The sequence below is a fragment of the Sebastes fasciatus genome, chromosome 12 (assembly GCF_043250625.1).
Source record: "Sebastes fasciatus isolate fSebFas1 chromosome 12, fSebFas1.pri, whole genome shotgun sequence".
In the NCBI taxonomy this organism is placed as follows: domain Eukaryota; kingdom Metazoa; phylum Chordata; class Actinopteri; order Perciformes; family Sebastidae; genus Sebastes; species Sebastes fasciatus.
Genome location: NC_133806.1, coordinates 29,910,769 through 29,931,854, shown reverse-complemented (window position 1 = coordinate 29,931,854; position 21,086 = coordinate 29,910,769). Strand labels below are relative to the sequence as shown.

The window sequence follows — 21,086 nt, the reverse complement described above, 5'->3', positions numbered from 1 at the left end:
ACTAAACCTTGCATGGTGCAGTAATTATGGCGCTCTGTAATGGAACCCACCTGCCATGCGATGCAAAGTACAGCGCGTGACGCAGAGTGAAAGCAGCACACAGCTCTGTATAGACGGCGGCCTGGTCAGAGGTGGGTGGATGGATGGATAGCTCAGGCTTTGGCAGCAGGCCAGCCAACACACTGTAATTGTGTTTGGCAACACATAACCCACCATAATACATCTTCCATATACCTATTGACAGCCTAAAAAAATGATATTAAAACTGATTCTATTAGTCTGACTGTTTGTAGGACTAAGGCATTATTTTGACAAATAAAAAAAGTGTTTTTCCTATTGGGTTTAAAAGTTAGTGAGAGTTTACTTAAGTGGAAGGATTCTGCCCATCCTTCCCACTCACATTGGATTAGAAAAATGATGTCCTGTATGAATCTAGAGTAAATCTGTTATACTACTCGGGGCACAGTAAACAGTACATTTTACAAGGTGTAGCGCCCCTTCTTGACATTTGAGTAATCTCGGAGTAGATTTATTATTGTGTTTATATATATATATACGTATAATCTCCCTTTAAGGTACATTTTGAACAGATAAAAAATGTGTGATTAATTTGTGATTAACTGTGATATATATATATATATATATATATATATATATATATATATATATATGAGCTGTAAAATATAACAACCTAAAAATTGCGAGTTGCATTAATGCGTTAATGAAAGTAGTGGCGTTAAAACGAATTGGCATTAACGTGTTATCAAGTCAACTTTGACAGCCCTATTTTATATGTATTTTATTTTTTTCCTATCCTATTTATCAATTTTCTATTTCCTTCACCTCTCGACTTACTTTTTCTGTTACTATTAAGGTATATTATAGATATTTTCTCTGTATTGTCTATGATTTTTATTTAATTTTATTTATCCATAACTTAGAATATATGTTCCGTGGTTGCTTGTGTGTTTGTTTTTTGGGTGAGTAGATGGATGTGTTGTGAGTGTTGGACAAAATCTTTTCGCTTTAAAGTTACGGTTTAATTCATTATTGATAATCAATAAAAAAAAGACCTTTTGAAAGTAAGTGAGAGAATTCTTTCTTCACTCAAAGCTTAAAAAATGACAAGTTCACATAAAAGAGCCAACAAACAGACTTCGATGCGAGGCGTGTGAGGATGCAACAGCGCCTGGTGAGGAGAAGCAGTGTCTAAGTATGCAATTGTTCATTATCCCAAAACATTATTTGTGCAATCCATTCAATTTAAGACTCATTAACGGAATGTGGGACATTTTGGGCGTGCAAATTCATTTTCACCTAAAGTTACGATGGTAGAAAAGTAATTAGTGTTACAGTTTAATGAAATCATGAACCATACATGGAGTCACTGGAGATTGTGCATAAATTACTTCAATTAATCACATGCACACTGATTCAGATGATAACTCTGAATCAGAAAGTTGGGAATCTTCTCTCTCTTTTTTTTACTCTCTCTGTCCATCTCCTTCCTCTTGCTTGTGTTGTTCTGGTGCATGCCTGTGTGTGTCTTTCTCTGTGTGTGTGTGTAAAATGTGCTGTTGCATTGTGGGTTTTGTTTGTGTGCGTCACTGAAGGGGGGGCAGTGTGTTGGGTAAGGGCCAAAGGTCCGGTGCCCCCTGGAGAACGGACAGGGCCAAAGCCGCATCCTCGACCCTTCCTCCCGTCCCTCCTCCCTCGCCCTGTGCTGTCATGGGATGTCTCCGTGGGTGACGGTTTCCCTGGCAACGAAAGCCCTGTGAGGAGGCTGCATTGTGCGCTCCGAGGGTGATGCAGAACGGCTTGTTGAAGGTGGCGAGGGAGGTGGGGGGGGTGGGGTGTGGTGGTGGGCACAAAGTGATATTGGATGGAACAGGCACACAAGCTACACGAGCAAGGTAAACAACTTTCAGCCATTACTCACCACATGGCTCTATTTTGTTTTTGTTTTTTTCCATCCTTCTCGCTAATCAACACTAGACCCTGATTAAAACAGCAACCCCAGCCAAATGAACTTCCATTTGCATATACATGCTGTGTAAAATCAGAACCGATGCCAGAGTGTGAATTCACCTTGACGTGGCCGTGTTAAATGTATCAAACAGTCACGTCTAAGTAGCTGAACGCTCTGATTTGCTGTAGTTACAAATCCATTTCCCGCTGTGTTACACAGACAGTGCGAGTCAGGCCAAAAAAAACAACCTCAGAGCTGCTTCTTTTAGTGAACCTAGATCCTAACGTAAGATGGGGATTATATTTAGCAGTGTATATTTAATGGAATAGTTAAAATACTTACCCCCACTGTGGTTGAAAGACTGTTCTCAAAGGTGGCTCTGTCAGGGCGCCCCCTGCTGTCTCTAAGGGTGTACAGATCCTCCAGGCTGCCAACCTGTCAGCAGAGAAACAAATGTTGTGATCAGGATATAAAAAAAAACTCACTTTCAGGACATAAAGGGGTTTTACAGAACACAAGATTTGCTTGGTTGAGTGACGAATTTGTTAAAATGCGGTGCCCCCTCCACACAACTCAGGATACGACAAGAATGCAAAAGCAAATGTGTTTTCATCATTACAGAGAGATCAATGCACGTACAGTGTGAGGGGTCAGAACACATAACGCAGTCAGCCTTAATCACCCCTATGACCCCACGTTGCACAACATGATATCAGCGTATCCCCTCCGGCCATCTGTCTTGTGTGGGTTTTTCCTGCAAGAGGTGGGCCGAAATCAAATAGCACACAGTTTATCTAACCTTATCCTGGGCTTTTCATTTCCAAGCCTTATAAACTCAAATCGTATTGACCGCCTGGGAGAGTTAGAACTAACTAAGTGAAATCTACTCGGCGGGCAATTGTGTGCAAGGCGCACGCCTTGTGTGTGGATGTGCGTGTGTGTGTGTGTGTGTGTGTGTGTGTGTGTGTGTGTGTGTGTGTGTGTGTGTGTGTGTGTGTGTGTGGCTTGCTGATTCTATCTCCCTTCACATTCATTCTCTCTATTCTCTGTCCCTGAGGTGCATCAGGGCTGAGACTGCAGAGTAAATTGTCCCAAATTGAGTTCCTTCTTGCCGGCAGATACAGGCCACATCCCGACCGTTTAGATCGAGACAGAGAGAGAGAGAGAGAGAGAGAGAGAGAGAGAGAGAGAGAGAGAGAGAGAGAGAGAGAGAGGAGAAAAAAACAATCACAGCACACATCACTCGCTTGAAAATTTTCTCTCTAATTTCTCTCTTTGCCTTTCTTTTTCTCCCCACCCTCCCCGTCTCTCCCTCTTTCTCTCCCCTCTGCTGATTTCCCTGCTGCCTCTCTTTCTTCTCCCGGCACATTATTCTTCTCTTTATATCACTCTCTGTGTGTCTTCCCTTGTCTTTGTCTGCTGAGATAGGTATACATCAGTCTCTCCTTGCTCAGCTTGGTTTTTTCCTTCCTTTGATGATTCTGTGCCCTCCCGCTTGTTCCCTTTCCTCCATCTTTTTTTCTATCCTTTCTCCCTCGATCCCTGTCCTCCATCACACCCACCACACCAACAGTATTTCTCCTCCTTCCCTGCGTGTCCTTTTCTCACCCTGGTTTTCTATATCCCTCCTTTGCTCTCTCATCCCACCCTCCATGGCTGGCTGTACCCGGTGACATAGTACCCATCAGCGCAGACCTCCTGGGTGGAGGAGTCTCGCTCTGACAATAATCACACAGTAAGTTTATAACGCTGGCAGCCCAGCTGAGCTGAGCTGAACTGAGCACACGCGACTCCCCTGACGCCGGCACACTCCATTTAACTCAGCAGGGGAGCTGCAGGCTGGCTGGGGCAGGAGGGATGAAGCCCGTGACAGGGATGGGGATGGGGATGCCATTGGGTTTTTGGGGATGGGGATGGGGAGGGGGGTTACTGGGGGGCTGGTGATGGAGCAGTGACTGGAGACAGATATGGAAATGGGATGAGGAAGGATGGATGGAGCTGAAACTGGTGCTGCAGGGGATGAAGAGAGGGCAGACTTTAGGTTTTGGACTTTTGGGTTTGGGCAGAAAGTGTGTGTTGTTGTTTTTTTTAAAGAAGACGCTCATGTCGCCGTCTCTGCATGGCATGATAACTCCTCTCACTGCGTGCTTTCTGCAAAATCCCTTCTCTCTCTTCCCTTAGCTTTTAGGGTGTTTATTTGTTTGGGCTGAATCACAGAGGGCTCTGTGGACATGACCGCAGAGGGCCAGCCCTACAAACGCAAAAGTCTGTCACTGACTGACTGACTGAGTGATGAAGATTCAGGATTGTTCGGCCAACTGTTGGCGTTTCCTCATTGGTCGTTGCTTTTTCAAAATGAAAAGGCGTAGATCAGTTCTGTGTTTACGTTTTCTGGGGAACAAGACACACGTCGCTACTGCGATATGAACCCCAAATAATACTAGTACTACTAATAATAATAATACAATAAACGGATCAAAAGTGTGCCGAAATAACTACATAATGATGCTGATTAGTAAAAAGTCTGAATTCATGCTTTGTCAGGTCTGTCCGCAAGACGACAAGCAAAGAACTTTTAAAATGCTTGTTTTCTGAATGGAGTTCGGATCGATCAGTGCCGGGCTATGCAGCTGCTCCATTAACACTCCATCTAGGAATAAATACGGCAGCAACAACATCAGTGATGACAGCGGGAATATCTCAACGCTGATCAATTTTCGCGAAGTATGTATATTGTTACACACCACTTATATGATGAATGCTTTTGATACACATGCTTAGATAAAAACAATGAAATACTTTTAACCTTGCACACTGTATGTCATGCTCGTACCTTTTCACCTTGTATAAAATGTAGCCTATAATATACTGACTAGTAAATGTTACCATTTACTATTACTGAATGCCATTTGCTTCATTATAAGTTTCAATCAAACATTAGGATATAAGTGGAAAAAACTGTTCACAAAACATGACAGACATGACCACTGACTATTTGTGTAACAATTTAGCCACAAATTCACATACTGACCAGATACGGTCAGGCCATACTCGGTTTGAGCGAGTCTTGTTTGTACTGGCAGCAGGATCATAGAACCTTTTCTTCGACTGGAGAACTAGGGTTGCAAACCTTTATAATAACCAAGATCCTCCCCTTGCTGCCCCCCATGGGTGCTGTGACTAACCTTGACCTTTGATCTCAATCGGGGAAAAACGAGAGAAAAAAACAAATTCCCTCTTGGAATCAATCAAGGAGCACTTTGATATTAATTTACAGTAGAAATCCCCTAAAAACCTAAACTGTAAAAACTACATGACTGAGTATGGTGGCAGGACAAGAATAGGACTTTGGATGGATGGATGTATCTTCGAGTAGAGATCCACCTTTTACCAAAACCAATTCAGATACCTCAACTCAAGGGTATCTGCCAATACGGAGTACTGGTCAGATACTAGAGCTCTCTTTTTACCAAATTTAAAATGGAATGGAACTCGTTGGAATCATTTTTTTATTAAAGGTAATATGAGGTTTGATTTTGGCACTAAAAACTGAATTTGAGCCTCCTGTGACTTAATACCTTTACACTGTAACTGAAAGCAGCGACATAAATGTCACGACATTGACAAAGACACTCTAATTATTGTGGATCAGTCACTTCATGGCCAATATCCAATCGGTTCAAAAAGTCAGTATTTGCCCACCATGCATCGCTACTGAAAACACGATGAGACATTCAAATTAAACTGTACATTTGAAAACTACACAAGATGGTACAAATATAAGTAAAGTAATATTAGTATTTTTCCCACTGACCTTCGGTGGTATTTAGCAATGCAGATAGTTGTGGTGCTATATTTGTCCAGGTTTTGAGATATCTGTCTCTGAGATTTCTACCTTCACATCAATACAGCAGAGGTTAAGGGAATTTCATTTGCAGTGACCACGCATTGAAATTTGTTCTATCTTAACTCAACAGCATTATGTCTCTCTAGAAACAGTGTGTCCGTGTTACTCTGGGTAACCAACAGAATACTGGCACTGCGCTCTGTGGCGCTCTCCATGGTTCTGATCCTGTGGCTGTGAGCAGATAGGGAGCTATGCTGGGTGCTCTCTCTCTCTCTCTCTCTCTCTCGCTCTCTCTCTCTTCTGTCCACACCTGGAGGAAAGTTGCCTCCAACAGAAAGTTCTAGCCACATCCTTGACTTCACCAGTTGCCTAATGGTTGTTGTTTTCAGCACAAATGTCTACTTATAGTAGTTAGATCTACAGTAAAGTTCCAAAGACAGGTTCAAGTACGGTTATTTTCTAATTTATTAAGAAATGTTTCTTTTTTTCTCTGTCTGTCTCATGTGTTGTAAGTAAGTAGCCTGGCAAGCTAATGGCCAGTAATGGATGAATTACAGCCAAAACAGAACTCGGGTTCTCAGGATGTGTTTGTATCTCATATTTGGCAGCACCAGTCGGGCCTTTTCTTAAATACCCAGGTGCACGCCAGCATCAGGTATCATTTTTAGGCCCATGTACAGTTCTAGTTCAATCCCCTTGTTGACTGTAGAGTTTTTCTTTAGCCAAGCTCTGTAAGTGATGGCAAATGGACCACAATTATATAGCTCTTTTATCCAAAGCAACCATGCGACCCGCTCCACCTGCTCAGCCGCATCTTTCTGTCTCCTGCCTTTAACTGCACTTTCTGTAGGTTTTCAGATCTCACGTCAACAGTTTCTGTAGAGACTTTTTTCCTCTGTAGAAAAAGTTGTTCCAGGCAGTGCAATCATATAAACAAAGCTTCTTTTTTATTTTCCTTTAAAGCTAGCAACTAAGAAAACAACATTATCATACAATGTGTTGCTGTTCGGTTGCTGACTCGAGGGCGTCCTCAGAAGTATGATGGTGGTATTGGTGTCAAAACAAGAAACATTTTCCTTCTGACTTTCTTAAAAGAAAGCTATTATGTGAAAATGTCTTTACATTTTGTGTACACTATCTGGGAATTTGACTCCCACTACAGCTGTGGTTCGAAGATTTTTCGGAAATCTCTTGAGTGTCCTCAGTGTCTTACACGGAAAATCAATATACAGCTACTCCATCCATATGACTATGACATAGAGAATTGCCCTGGATTTACAGATTAAAGGTCCCATATCGTGCTCATTTTCAGGTTCATACTTGTATTTTGTGTTTCTACTAGAACATGTTTACATGCTGTAATGTTAAAAAAAACTTTATTTTCCTCTAACTGTCTGCCTGAATATGCTTGTATTTACCCTGTCTGAAACGCTCCATTTTAGTGCATTTCAACGGAATTGTGTTGCTAGGAAACAGCTTGGGTCCATGTTTACTTCCTGTCAGCTGATGTTATTTACATCCACTGCAACAAGAAATAAACTGGGACACATTTAGAGTGTTTACGTTTAAAACAGTGTAATGGTCTATATATTGTATATTTGTGACATCACAAATGGACAGAAATCCAAACAGCTTGTTTCAAACGCACAATTTCTGAATACGGGCTGTGTGTATTTCTCTGTATATTGAGCGCTTTGATAGTTTAACAGTATTTATATAGCACTTAAACCTGCTTTATAATATAAAAGACATGAAAATCTCACTTTTTACAATATGGGACCTTTAAGGTGCAGGTGGGAAAGGGACTTGAGAGGGAGCATTTTAATGTGTATCAATTACTATTTTACACTCACATGACAGAATAAACAGTAGCTGTATACAACATTACGTTACTGTGTATAAATCGTCAAAACATCACTCTTATTTGTAATCTGTCTTATGTGGGCATTCAGCTAACTTCCAGAATTTTTTATGAAAGACACATTGCTGTTGAATCAAACAAAATGACACTACTACGGCTGTTTTTTCTCATATGTGTGAGTAAACCTACCCTTTAAAATTGTCAAAGCAGTCAGCGGCCCATCAAAAAATAGAGCAACACTTCCTGTTCAGTGTGTCACTTTGACAACTTGACATTATTGACACTGGATGTGCATAACGTACACTCATGTACACACAGTCAAACTACAGCTGTACATGGAAATTAGTGAGCAATTTCAATCCAAAACAAACACAAACACACACACACACACACACACACAAACATACGCGCACATCTGTGTGCCCTGCCAGAGCAGGTTCACAGCAAAACAATATGAGGCCAATCAGGGGACCATTGGTATGGCTCTCCCTCTGCTAATGAAGGCACTTTGAAAAGGTAATCTAATTCACCAGCAGCAATTAAGGCTGGGAGCGCCTTGTCACTATCAATTATCCGCTCCTTCACTCATGTTCTCCAGTGTGGACGCTGAGCCTGCCTGACACACAGCACTGTCGGACAAATCAACCCCATCAGCCAGCCAGTCACTGAGAACACTAATCATGAGAGTTTTCAAACACACACATACACACACGCACACAGATAGATACTACTGTATGCTTGAGTCATTGCACGATGAACTAAGTAAGCTTGACGTGAATTGGGATGTCCTAGCCGGCTGCAGTCAGAAGTGAATATTTAACGTAGTGGATCCATTAACGGTGTAGATACTTGATCCTACAGGCTACTACCGTAGTCTACTACAAATATTGGTTATTGATCGAAAACCACAGACCGTATAAGCAGTGGTTGTAGTCACCGTGACGTCACCCATTGGTTTGTGGACTGCCGTTTTGAAGCCTTGAGTTTGGCATTTTGTCCGTCGCCATCTTGGTTTCGGCTGTCGCCATCTTGGTTTTGGCTGTCGTCATCTTGGTTTTTTGAAACCAAAAGTGACACAGAGGGTGGAGCTAAGCACAACCGACCGTTGAATAAGAAATATTTTGGCTATACCTAAAGGTTATAATTAACTTTCATGAACTGAAAACACACAGTGAATGGGTTAAAGTTCTAAGACGAAAAACAAGTAAAACTCCCAGACTGGACAACGGACAAACACAAGGGAGCCACGCCCTGAAGCATCCCCTGCTTTATGGTCTATTTGACTCTAAAATGGGACCATAATTTACTAAATGAACATCATGCTGTATTGAAGAAGACAAACTAGCGATTGAGACCATAAACTCAAGTTTAAGGCACTTCTGCGTTGGCTTCACTTCTCAGACCTGGGGGGAGGTTGCCCACTGATTGAAAGCCATGCTATACTGTGAAGTGTTTTGTGTGTGTTTTAGAACATTTAAATCCTGTCTGAGATTATTAGGGGATTGACTGACGTGAAACTTTGCATAATTCATCCTTTAACAGACTTGTGACCACTAAATTATAGACATTTAAATGTATCATGCCGTCATGGTGCCAACTGTAAGAGTAAGATCAGCTGGAGTTATGTGCATGCGTCACCCAGATATGGTTTGTGATGCATTCACGAATAATGGCAGATTATGTCAAATAAGACATGTTTTTAAGAAATTGTATGGAGTATAAAAAATAAAATAAAACACTTTTTGGAGGAGGGACATCAAAATATGTTTGAATCATTCGATTGAATGAAAAGTATTGAAAATTCAACATGGCAGACAATCTGTGTGGAGGTAAATGGGTGTTGCAGATCTAGATAGATATGTGACAGGTTATGGTTATACAAGTAAAAATGGAAAGAGCTTTATAAAGATCCACATGGGTCTTTTTCACAGCAAAGACTAATCCGTTTGTGTTTGCAGAACTTTGTTCCGAAATTCATTAAAATCTGATAAATGGCGCCTCAGACTAAACACCCACATGTTACCCATTTATCGTTGGGTGAAACGCAATGACCTAAGGTCGTGGAAACAGTAACTACTGGAAAGTCCTTCTGAGTTTTTTCTAAAGCAAGATGTGGAGATTGAATGTGTGACACTAACACCGTAGATGTAGAGACACAGCACCCTGACCTGTCGCCCTCTCCTCGGACTGAGGACAACACCTCAATTCAACTAGACCTTCAAACTCCAGACAGAGGTATAAGCTGACAGACAGGACTATTGAAAATGCTCTTCTCGAGGTCTTGATTGCTTAACTGAATCTCTCCAACGAATGACCTTAGTCCGAGGCACTGATGAAGAGGGGATTAGCATAACAGTACTGCTGCTGTAAGGAGAGTGCTGCAAAGATTTCAAAGGGATAATATGTGGGCTCGACTATGTTGCTGCTGGAAATCAAAAACCCTGGGTACTGACAGATGTTAATGATGCATGAATATCAATTTAGTGCCATCTGAAGTGTAAATTCAATCAAAGATTGTCATGTTTAAGTGTCATTTCACAAGTTTTAATATACGGCACCATCATTAACAACTCGTCTTACTTGTATTAGTTGGCTCTTATCTCGATAAAGAACACTGTTGCAAATAGATATTTAGTGTATGTTAAGGAAATAGCAAGTTAAAATGGAGAAAACTTTTAGGGATTAAATAAAAGACTGGATCATCAAAAATCTGTCACATAAAGAATGGTAGCTTAAAGCTTAATGAATCTCTCCGTTCACCCACAGACCACAGGAGCACTGATGAACGGAACAAAAGAAAAAACAATAGCAGAAAGAAAAGAGTGCTGAAAACGTCCCACAATGCAATTCTAGACACTAGCACAAGAAGAAATCTATATAGAATTTGTAGTTCACAATAGAAGGAGGAAGCGCTGCGTGGCTCTGATGGCTGATCCGAGAGCTGCTCTTTAGTGGGTCAGGTGAAAGTACAAAAAACAGAATCCAGGAAGTCTTGCTTAATATTAAGTAGAGCAGACAACGACGGAAAAAAAACCAGACACTTTATCTTCAGGTGAAATGATAATATAAGTTTATTCTTTGAGCATATTGGCAATCTAACTGACCAAAGCGTATCGACTCTATAGTCTTCATTAGGGTCTGAAAATAATATGATTTGCAGAGCTTTTTCCATGTCCTATGCAGATTGAAAGTTTAAGCTTTTTAGGATTCCTGTGTAACTGAACGGAAAGAGGACTAACATGGTTCGCTTTTGAATCTATTCACATCAAGCACGTTTGCAGAGGTTTATTCGGGTTCATGTGCAAGATGAAGTGTAAAAGTAGGTGTATAAAACTGTAATTCTCACCTCGTCGCTCTTCTGTATTTGTAATCCAAAAAATATTGCAGGCAAACAATGTACTAATTGCATTAACATAATGTACTAGTTGCGTTTATGTGTGATTAGAGTCTCTAAATAACCTGACCTGCTTGCTTAGGATTGTAGGTGGAAAGCTACAGACATGAGGAGAACATACATAGCAGCCAGTGTATTCAAACACAGGACATTGTCGCTGTAAAGGCAACCCTGCTAACCACTAATTAAACTATTAACTGTATTCACAGAATGATAACCATGACATGCTCTAACTTCAGATAAGGTACTTTACGTGCAAGAACTCCCTGTGTATTAATTAAAATAAGCCAAAGGAAAAGTCTGCGTGGACTTTTCCAAAGTTCCTTCACACAACTGGGAGGTATAGTCTCATTTAATATGCTGCACACAGTATAGTATGATAAAGAAACAAAAAATAAATCAACTACGACTTGGATCAGCTGCAGATCTGGCTACTATTACTGGGAGGAACAACTGATAAAAAAAACTCCCATAAGGAGTAAATATTGGACTAAAGGATATTGGACCCCGATCAAAAATCACTTGCAATTATGCGAGTTGGAAGTCAAGAGCGAAGACAAAGAAGAATAATAGATCAATCAATTAGAGAACGGAATTTTAATTATCCCGTAGTGGGCTTTTATTTTGTTTAAGCATCTACCTAATGTGCAGCCTCAGGAACAAGAGCAGCAACACTACAGTAAAATAAAAAAATCATTGAGGCGTACTGTACGCTTTACTGGGTACCCGGTTGTTGAGCAGAGCTAAAGGTTAACAGAACACAACATGCTCTTCAAACACGAACAGTAATCACCAAAAGATACAGTATTATAAATCGAGACAGGAAATACAGAAATACTAAATCTACCGTCGCTAAAGTCCCTATAAAAAACACTGAACCTTGAGGTGCTCTGCTGGTTTCTCCTCCAGCTGCGACACTTGACGAACTAAGGACACTAAAAGCTCTAATTAAACTCTGGAAATTGCCCAATTTTTTGTTTGCCATTGAAGCACAATGAAAAGATTTCAACAATTTGGAAGAAAAAAAAAAATGTCATGAAACTGGATTGAATAATTATTGAGGCAAAGTGTCTGATGTTCATTTAACTGTAAAAGCTCATCACAGAAGCCTTTTGATAAAAATGGTTGCCAAATGATTTCATAGTACACTAATACTTCCCAAGGTAGTATTTTTGTTATGTGTAGTCAATGCTGCAGTGATCTCTCTAGATTTAGTTTGGTTACGCCACATTTTTCTTCACCCGTTTGTTATTGATTCCTATGGACGGATAAGAAATCCCTTTGCTTCCTCTTCAAGTGTTGAATCAGATTATCATAGCGTATGATTGAGAGACCCATCACAATTCAAAACAACTCACTTGAAGAAAAAAGCAGATTTAAGGCACCGTGAATCACACAAGCTCAACAAGAGCCGCAGGTATTGTGATCTACTCCTTGTCTTTTGTTCCTTAATGTCTGTTTTTTTTTTTCAATTTTGTTTATTTCTTATGCGTTTGTGTCCTTTTACTTTGTGTTAAATTCTTTTTTTATTTGCTAAAAGAGATACAAAACGGGACTTGATGTGAAGCGTTGTGATGATCCATGAGAATTGTTAAAAGCTCCTTTTACCTTTTTAAATCATCTTTACTAAGGCAAGGCACTGATGTATTTAGACACAAAAGGTTCATCTTTTATTTTAAGTAAACAATGAATCGTTTACTTATGATGCCAGAATGAATGACAAATGCCCATCACAAGTTAGCAGAGTCAAAACTGATTACAATGTGATTTTCTTCTGAACTTTTTACTGAACTTCACTTTACAATATCGAAGAGAAAGCTACCTGCCCTACACTGAATGCCAGACAGACCAGGTTAGCGACTAGCTGGTGAACATAGTGGAGCATTTAACAGAGACAGAAAATGTATCTCCAGAGATGGTGGAGACCAAAAAAGGGCTAAAAGGAGAGTGAATATTGGACTAACATTTGTCCGATGGACAAATACGCCACTACAGATAAATGCTTACTCTGCTCACTGTCTGCTATGTTCACTATAACAACTTTATAAGGTGATAATAACATATCTGTGTTGTGTTTAATGGTTGATTCGCTTCCTCCAAATGGTCAAATAAATACACAAATAAATAAAATTAATGGAATTTTTATGTCCTTTTCCAAAATTGAACGGAATTATTACAATTATTATTTGTATTAATGCTATTATAATTGTTATCATTATTAATATAATTATTATTATTATTATTATTATTATTATGTATTTATCTTCTTGGTTGTTTTTATTTTATTTTATTATTTTATTCTATTTTGTACATATATGCAAACCCATCACATAAACATACATTATCTCACTTTCTCACCACCTATTTTTCTGCCACCTTCCACCTTCACTCATTACATCCCTTTGTAGCCAATACAACATATTATAATATCCATTATGAATTAATCAATTAACTCATTAATTGATTAATTTATTTATTTATTTATGGTAGTCTATAGGCCTAACTTAATTGTTATTCTATTTTATTATATATGTTCTATTTTTATAGATCTTACTATTCATTGAAGCAGCAGGGTTCTATTTCGTTCTTCCTGACTGCCAGAGGCAGTGTTTAACACTGGATGTTATCCATCTCGCGCACGCGCAGGTCGAGTATTTAATATCAACAAAGTCACATGTGACCTGGGATGACGTAGTTTATATAAGCCCACGTCATCATCAGATATGTCCCTTAAATCTTCTCGCGGCAGGTAATCCGCGAATGCAGGTTGAGTAAAAGAGATAAGCCGTTGACTTTTCGCTGGAAGCCCTGCAACCGCATGGTTGGAGCTATGGTTTCGTCCTCCAAGGGCTGCGATTAGTTAATCACGGCTACACTCTAACACTTTAGACGCTGTAACACCGGTGTTTTCGCCGGTTCAATTCAGCGAGGCTAACGACAGGTGAGCTAGGATCACAAGGTGAGTATATCCTCCCGTCGTTAGAGTTTAAGTTACGTTTGTTGATAGGAGTCTGTTTTCGGTCTCCTTTATTGTTTATGGCCGCCGAGCTAAGTGTTTGCGCTACAGTATCGGCGAGCCTCCGTCGGACAACGAGCCCGTTGGGCTGTTGTCGGCTAATTCATTTCCTTTTACAGTGTGTGTTGCTCAGCAGCGAGTGATTTCGCTCGTTAAAGCAGACATCTCCTTTGTTGATAGATAGAGCGACCGCTCCCCAGTAAGTGATTTCGCTTGTGGGTTAACTTATTTTGTGGCTGCTGTTAAAGGGGAAGTTATTATCTTCCCTGTCTTTTGTATAATAACAGTCCTAGTTCAAAGCTAGTGTCTAGTTACTGAGACAGTTTCCTGTTAAGCAACTTGATGTAATTTTTTCTCTCTGTTACTAGAGAGTGCTTTCACTCCAGTGTAACCAATGAGTGGCATAACAAAGAAAACACATTATATAAGTAAGATTATTTAATTAAATATAAGAGTATAAAATTCATACTACGAATTATTATAAATATCAGCAGCACCATGTTAGGTGAGCATGTTTGCCGTGCCTGCATGGCTCCACTGCTAGCTACTGATGGCCATCATGAATGCCCCACATGCCTCGGTGTTGTACACCTGAGGGAGGGGCTGTCCGACAGTCAGTGCATGAATTGTAGTTTTATGCCACGGGAGCTGAAGATAGCTCGATTAGCTGAGCTAGAAGAGCAGCTCGAGTGCCAGTTGCCCCTATCAGGTGTACCTTCACGGAGTGGGCGGAGACGCGCCCCACCTGAGGGGGCCCCACCTACAAAAAAAAAAAAAGGCACGGAAAGTGGACTGTTTGGCAACTAAGGTCGACACGCTAACATCAGAGTTTGCTGAGATTAAAGCGCTGCTCCTTAACCTTCAGCCAGGCAGGGTGAACGCAACCCAGCCTACCCCACCGGGATGGGATGAGGATGCCCTGGCTACGAGGGCTTCCTGTAGCCAGTTCTGTGAGGACCGGCCTGGACAGGGAGAGCTAGTAGCCTCCTCCCACGCTTCTGACACCTGTTCCCGGCAATCAGGAAGTGGGTCCAGGGCAGGCTCAGAGTCTGCTCCAGCGACAGTTAAGCCAGTGGTCCGTATGGCTCTGGCACGCTTAGGCGTGGATGAGGCCCCGACTGCGGGCACCTCATCCAGTGCATTTTTTAGGTGGGCCCCGCCCCTGGCGGGTTTCTCTGTTCCACCCTCCCAGCCATACATTGAGGAGCTCCACAAATGCTGGCCAGACCCGAAATCGCTTTCCCACCACACCACTGACGGCAGGGCCTTAGCTTCAATGCAGAACGCTGACACTTACGGACTGGGTGAGATGCCAGCAGTGGAGCCATCTATTGCCGCCCTTATTGTGTCTCCCAATGAGGTCTTGAGGCCTGATGCTCGCTGTCCCAGGCCCCAGTGTCGCATCACAGACGACTTTCTAGTCAAGGCTTATGAAACAGCGGCACGCATGGGCCGTCTTGGAAACACTCTTTCCCACCTGATACTATCCTTGTCCCAGTCCCTGCAAACTGCTGGCGTGGATGCTTCCGTCCAGAGCCTCAGTGATGCATCCCTGCAGGCGTTCGGTCTTATCACAAGGGAGCTTGGCAGACTACTGTCGACCCTTACGCTGACTCGCCGGCAGGTATGGCTGGCCCAATCTCCGCTTTCGGAGCCGGGCCGGAGGGCCCTCCGCACTCTCCCCGTGGTTCCGGGGGAGCTGTTTGGCCCAGCAGCACAGCAGGCCTTGGAGCGTGGAATCCAGGCGAACCAGACTCGGCAGCAGTTTGCTAGCTTCCGGGAACCTACGCCTTTATGGCGACATCGGCCCCCACAGGGTGGTGGTACCAGCCGCCCTCGGCTTCCAGCTCGTCCTGATACGTACCCGAGGACCTCGCAGGCTCCGGCACGGCCGGTGCCTCAAGCGAGAAGGGGTCGGGGGTCAGGGTATCGCCCCCCCAGGTACCCAAAGGGCCAGAGGGGAAGATCCTGATGCCCCGGGGCCGGCAGTCGGACGCTTCTCCCAGCAGCAACTCAGCTGCTGGGAAAGCAGCACTTCAGACCCTTGGGTGGTGGCTACGCTTTCCCAAGGGTACAATCTCCAATTCCGACGCCGACCCCCAGTTTTCAGTGGGATCAGACTGTCCACGGTCAGAGATCCCACAAAGTCCCAGGCACTCAGACAAGAAGTAGCCACCCTCCTGGGGAAGGGTGCCATCGAAGAGCTGGGGCTAGAGACACAGCAAGGTGGGTTTTACTCAGTTTATTTTCTGATTCCAAAGAGAGAGGGTGGGTTTCGCCCTATACTGGACTTACGAGGGCTGAACACATTTCTGAAGGTGTTGCCCTTCCACATGCTGAGTACAGCAGATGTGCTCCAAAACGTGACGCGGCACAGTTGGTTCACATCCATCGAGTTAAAGGACGCATACTTTCACGTCCCAATAGCACTACCTCACAGGCAGTACCTGCGCTTCGCATTCGAAGGCAAGGCCTTCCAATTCAAGGTGCTCCCATTTGGTCTTTCCCTTGCCCCACGGGTCTTCACAAGGTGCATGAGGGCGGCACTCGCCCCGATGCAAGCCAGGGGGATGCTTATCCTCCCATACCTGGACGATTGGCTAATTTGTGCTCTGACCAGGGAACAGGCAGAACGGGACACTGCGTCCCTTCTGCATCACATGACGAGGTTGGGCCTTACCGTCAACCATGCCAAGAGTTGTCTCATACCCAGCCAAAGGGTAGTGTTCATTGGTTTAACTCTGGACTCCCGCCATATGCTGGCCTTCCCAACACCAAGACGAGTAAACACCATACTCCAGCTCCTCCTCCGGTTCCGGAAGAACAGGTACAGCCTGTTTCTCAGGCTGTTAGGTATGTTGACGTCAGTAACATCAGTAGTGCCACTGGGCCTCCTGTACTTACGGCCATTCCAAATTTGGATCAATGGTCTCCAATTAGATCCAAAGTCCCACAGATCCAAGAGAGTCAGGGTGTCCTGCCGATGCCTCCTTGCTTTGCGGCCATGGAGAGCCGGGGCATATCTGGCCAGGGGCATCTCATTGGGTTCGATTCCCTCACGTCGCGAGGTGGTGGTGACCGATGCTTCGCCCTCCGGCTGGGGGGCAGTATGGCAGCACAGAGCGATAAGGGGGCTCTGGACAGCACAGGAAGCGGCGGAGCACATAAATGTGCTCGAGCTCCGTGCTATATATTTGGCACTTCGCAAATTCCTACCACATTTGAGAGGCAGGCATGTTATTGTACGGTCCGACAACAAGTCAGCTGTCTACCATGTGAACCGGCAAGGGGGCACCAGATCACCCCGGTTGCTACAGGTGGCACGGAGACTTCTGGTATGGGCTTTCCCTTGTTTTTCCAGCCTCAGGGCCATGTATCTGCCAGGGCCACAGAATGTGGTGGCAGACTTTCTCTCCCGCCAGAAACCCCCTGCGGGCGAGTGGAGGCTCCACCCAGAGGTGGTAGAGGAGATATGGCGCAAATATGGCGCAGCAGAGGTGGACCTGTTTGCCTCAGAAGCCTCAACGCACTGCCCTCTTTGGTTCTCCCTGACGGAGACAGCAAGCCCGTTGGGACAGGATGCCCTGGCACACCCATGGCCAGATTGCCTCCTCTATGCCTTCCCACCATTCCCACTGATAGCAGTAACGCTACACAGAATACAGCACGGCAACAACAGACTCCTGTTGGTCGCCCCAAACTGGCCGGGGAGACCCTGGTTTCCGGGGATGCACAGGCTTCTGGACGGAGTTCCATGGTGCCTGCCCAAGAGGCAAGACTTGCTCTCACAACTGGGGGGCCGCATCTGGCATCCGAACCCGGATCGCCTACAGCTTTGGGTATGGCCCCTGAGGAGCCGGACCCACTCCTAAGGGTATGTGACCGGGCGGTAATTCAAACCATTTCTGACTCAAGAGCACCCTCCACCAGGGCACTGTATGCCAACAGGTGGAAAATATTCTCAGAGTGGTGTAAAGGGCATGAGGAGGTACCTCAGAGTGCCTCTGTGCCAATAATACTGAGTTTTTTGCAGTCTTTGCTGGAGAAGAAACTCTCTCCTTCTACCTTGAAGGTTTATGTAGCTGCTATTTCAGCCGGGCATGTCAGAGTGGATAACCAGACCGTGGGGTCTCACACTCTGGTGACCCGATTTCTTAAAGGAGCCCAGCGGCGGAACCCCCCGCAGGCTGTCAAGGTTCCCTCGTGGGAACTGCATCTGGTGCTAGAAGCCCTTTGTCTCCCCCCCTTCGAGCCTCTGGAGCAGTCGGGGCTGGAGTGGTCTTCAGTAAAGGTGGCTTTCCTTTTGGCGATGGCATCAGCAAAACATGTGAGTGAACTTCACGCCTTGTCAGTGAGTGAAACGTGTATTCGCTGGAACTCAGATGGCACAGGGGTAGCACTTTGGCCTAACCCATCATTTTTCCCGAAGAGGTTGGCTCCGACCCACTCTAATCAGGTCATTGAGCTGGCAGCTTATGACCCTTCATGCCTACAGGGGGAAGATGCTAAGTCAGCGGAACCGCTCTGCCCAGTGAGGGCCTTAAGGCATTATATACAGGTGACTGCGAGCTTTCGCCGCTCGGATAGTCTGTTTGTCTGCTATGGGGGCCATAGGAAAGGGCACACCCTGTCCAAGCAGAGGCTTTCCAGGTGGATTGTTCAGGCCATTGAGGAAGCATACAGGTCAAAAGGACTGCCTTTACCTCTTAATATCAGAGGCCACTCCACCAGGAGTGTCTCCACTTCCTGGGCAGCGCTACGGGGGATCCCCCTAAGTGATATCTGCGCTGCGGCCAGCTGGGCTACTCCATGCACCTTTGCCCGTTTTTACAGGGTCAATGTTGCTGCTCCCCATGCAATAGCATCGGTGGTCTTTCAGGAATCCACAGGCCGTTCCCGGTGAGGTGGGTTTTCCTCGTGACTACGTTGGTAGTAGTCATCCAGTGTTAAACACTGCCTCTGGCAGTCAGGAAGAACGAAATAGAACGATAGTTACGTATGTAACTACGGTTCTATGAGTTCTGGATGACTGCCAGAGTTGGCTGTCACTCGGAATCTTGGCGAGAAGATTCTGGAGGGACATATCTGATGATGACGTGGGCTTATATAAACTACGTCATCCCAGGTCACATGTGACTTTGTTGATATTAAATACTCGACCTGCGCGTGCGCGAGATGGATAACATCCAGTGTTAAACACTGCCTCTGGCAGTCATCCAGAACTCATAGAATCGTAGTTACATACGTAACTATCGATTATGGGCAATGTGTAAACTCGGAGAAACACAAGGACTAACACTACAACAGCGCTGAGCCGGTCATTGTTAACAAGTAGTCTGTTTACCAATATCCCAAATATAAATTAATTTATAGGCAACTGTAACTAAAAACACCACATGTTGGCACAAACTGTGAGCTTCCATCAAGCTCAGTCCAAAACATATAAACAGTGTATCTCTGTAGTAGCCTTCAAAAAGCAAATACCACAAGAAGCCTGATTAATACTACAGCATCTGATGGCAGTTCAGCAGAGCTGGACTTTGAGTCATCTCAGTGCTGAAGCATCCACAGGATACATGCCCCGCTGCTGCTGACGGCCTCCAACAGCCAGACAGAAAGAGGAGAGAGCAACAGAGATGGAGGGAGGCATGGATGGGAAAAAAACATGAAGGATAAACAAAAACAAACACAGACATCAAGAGTCATTGAAGCAGTGTGTGAGAGCCACGTGAGGCGGCCCACCCTATGGAGAAAACAGCAGCTGGTGTGTATACTAACAGCCCTACAGGGGCTGTGGCCTCCACAGCCCCAAATATGGAGAAGCAGAAAGGAGAGATAGGAGGAGGGCTGGGTGATAGAGGGGGATGCTAGGGGGCTAAATGGGGTGAGCAGTTAAGCCTTGTTGGTTACAGTATTGGCAGGAAATGCAGGAGATGGGAGGAGGCGTAAAGGGTTCTACAGTCCATCGTAAAGTGACAAATATAGGGACTGATGGGTTGTTGAAGACACAGTAGTTTAGGATTGGGTGTTGAGTTATTTGGTGTAAATCATACATACGAATTACAATTTATTACAACTTGGATCTTATTTATGTAGTTGTGGTCATCATTTCTATCGGTAAAAAAAAACAAAGTACTCACTAAGTTAATTGCTAATATTTGGGAATGTGGCAACATCCCTAAAAAGAAGCTCAACGGGGCAAGAAACATGAGCAGTAGGTTGATCCTACAGGTTTTAACCTGTACCATTTGTCGCAGCTGGATGTTGGATATACTAACACCTGGATGCTGTATATACTGAACTCTTCTTCACTTCCCTGGAGTCAACGAGCATGAGCAGATAGTCTACAGGAATAACTCTGCCATTGCAACTCAAATTGTGTACGTTTTTGTCATACTAAATAATGACATAACTGCCGGCAAAATACCTCCACTCATTACATCCATGCTCTACATTATAACCGCGGTGGTTATGTCAAAGCAAGTGACTAATATGCCCATTTGGAAATTAATACATCCACTGAGTGTTTTTTCATCAGCGTTTATGACCATGAGCAGCCGGACTTGGGTGCGTCTTTTCCCGTGAATCAGAGTGTATTTCACCGGTGTTTCTGAGGAGCCGTGACTTGAGTGTGTGACGCAATACGTCATGGTAGGTGTATTGCTCAGGACCCAGGGAAGCGCAGTGTCCAGTGTGAAGTTGTTTACGAGCGGTTCTCGAGGAAACTGCAAGCAGCAAAACGACAGGCCGAGCATTCGGCCCGCCCGAACAGGGCACTGCACTAGTTATATAAACAGACTCACTGCCCTCTACACCCACGTAAGTTAATACATTCCAAGTCCAAGTTGCTACAGGCCTGCTACACTTATTTCTGTCCTTCATGAGTCCCACTCAGTTAAAAGTTGAGCTACCAAAAATAAAAATCCACTCCCTCACAAACTCACAATTAATTGAACCATGAAAAATAACTCTCCTTCCGGATGAAAAACATCTACAGTG

At 43.9% G+C, this 21,086-nt stretch overlaps 1 protein-coding gene across 1 annotated transcript in view; it reads right to left on the bottom strand.

Moving 5' to 3' along the window:
* LOC141779855 (furin-like protease kpc-1) overlaps positions 1–21,086 on the bottom strand; it is a 211,859-nt gene that overhangs the window by 177,684 nt on the left and 13,089 nt on the right. The window contains exon 4 of the mRNA XM_074654880.1: positions 2,312–2,404. Within this exon, the coding sequence (XP_074510981.1) occupies positions 2,312–2,404 (93 nt within the window). The remainder of the gene's footprint in view (positions 1–2,311; positions 2,405–21,086) is intronic.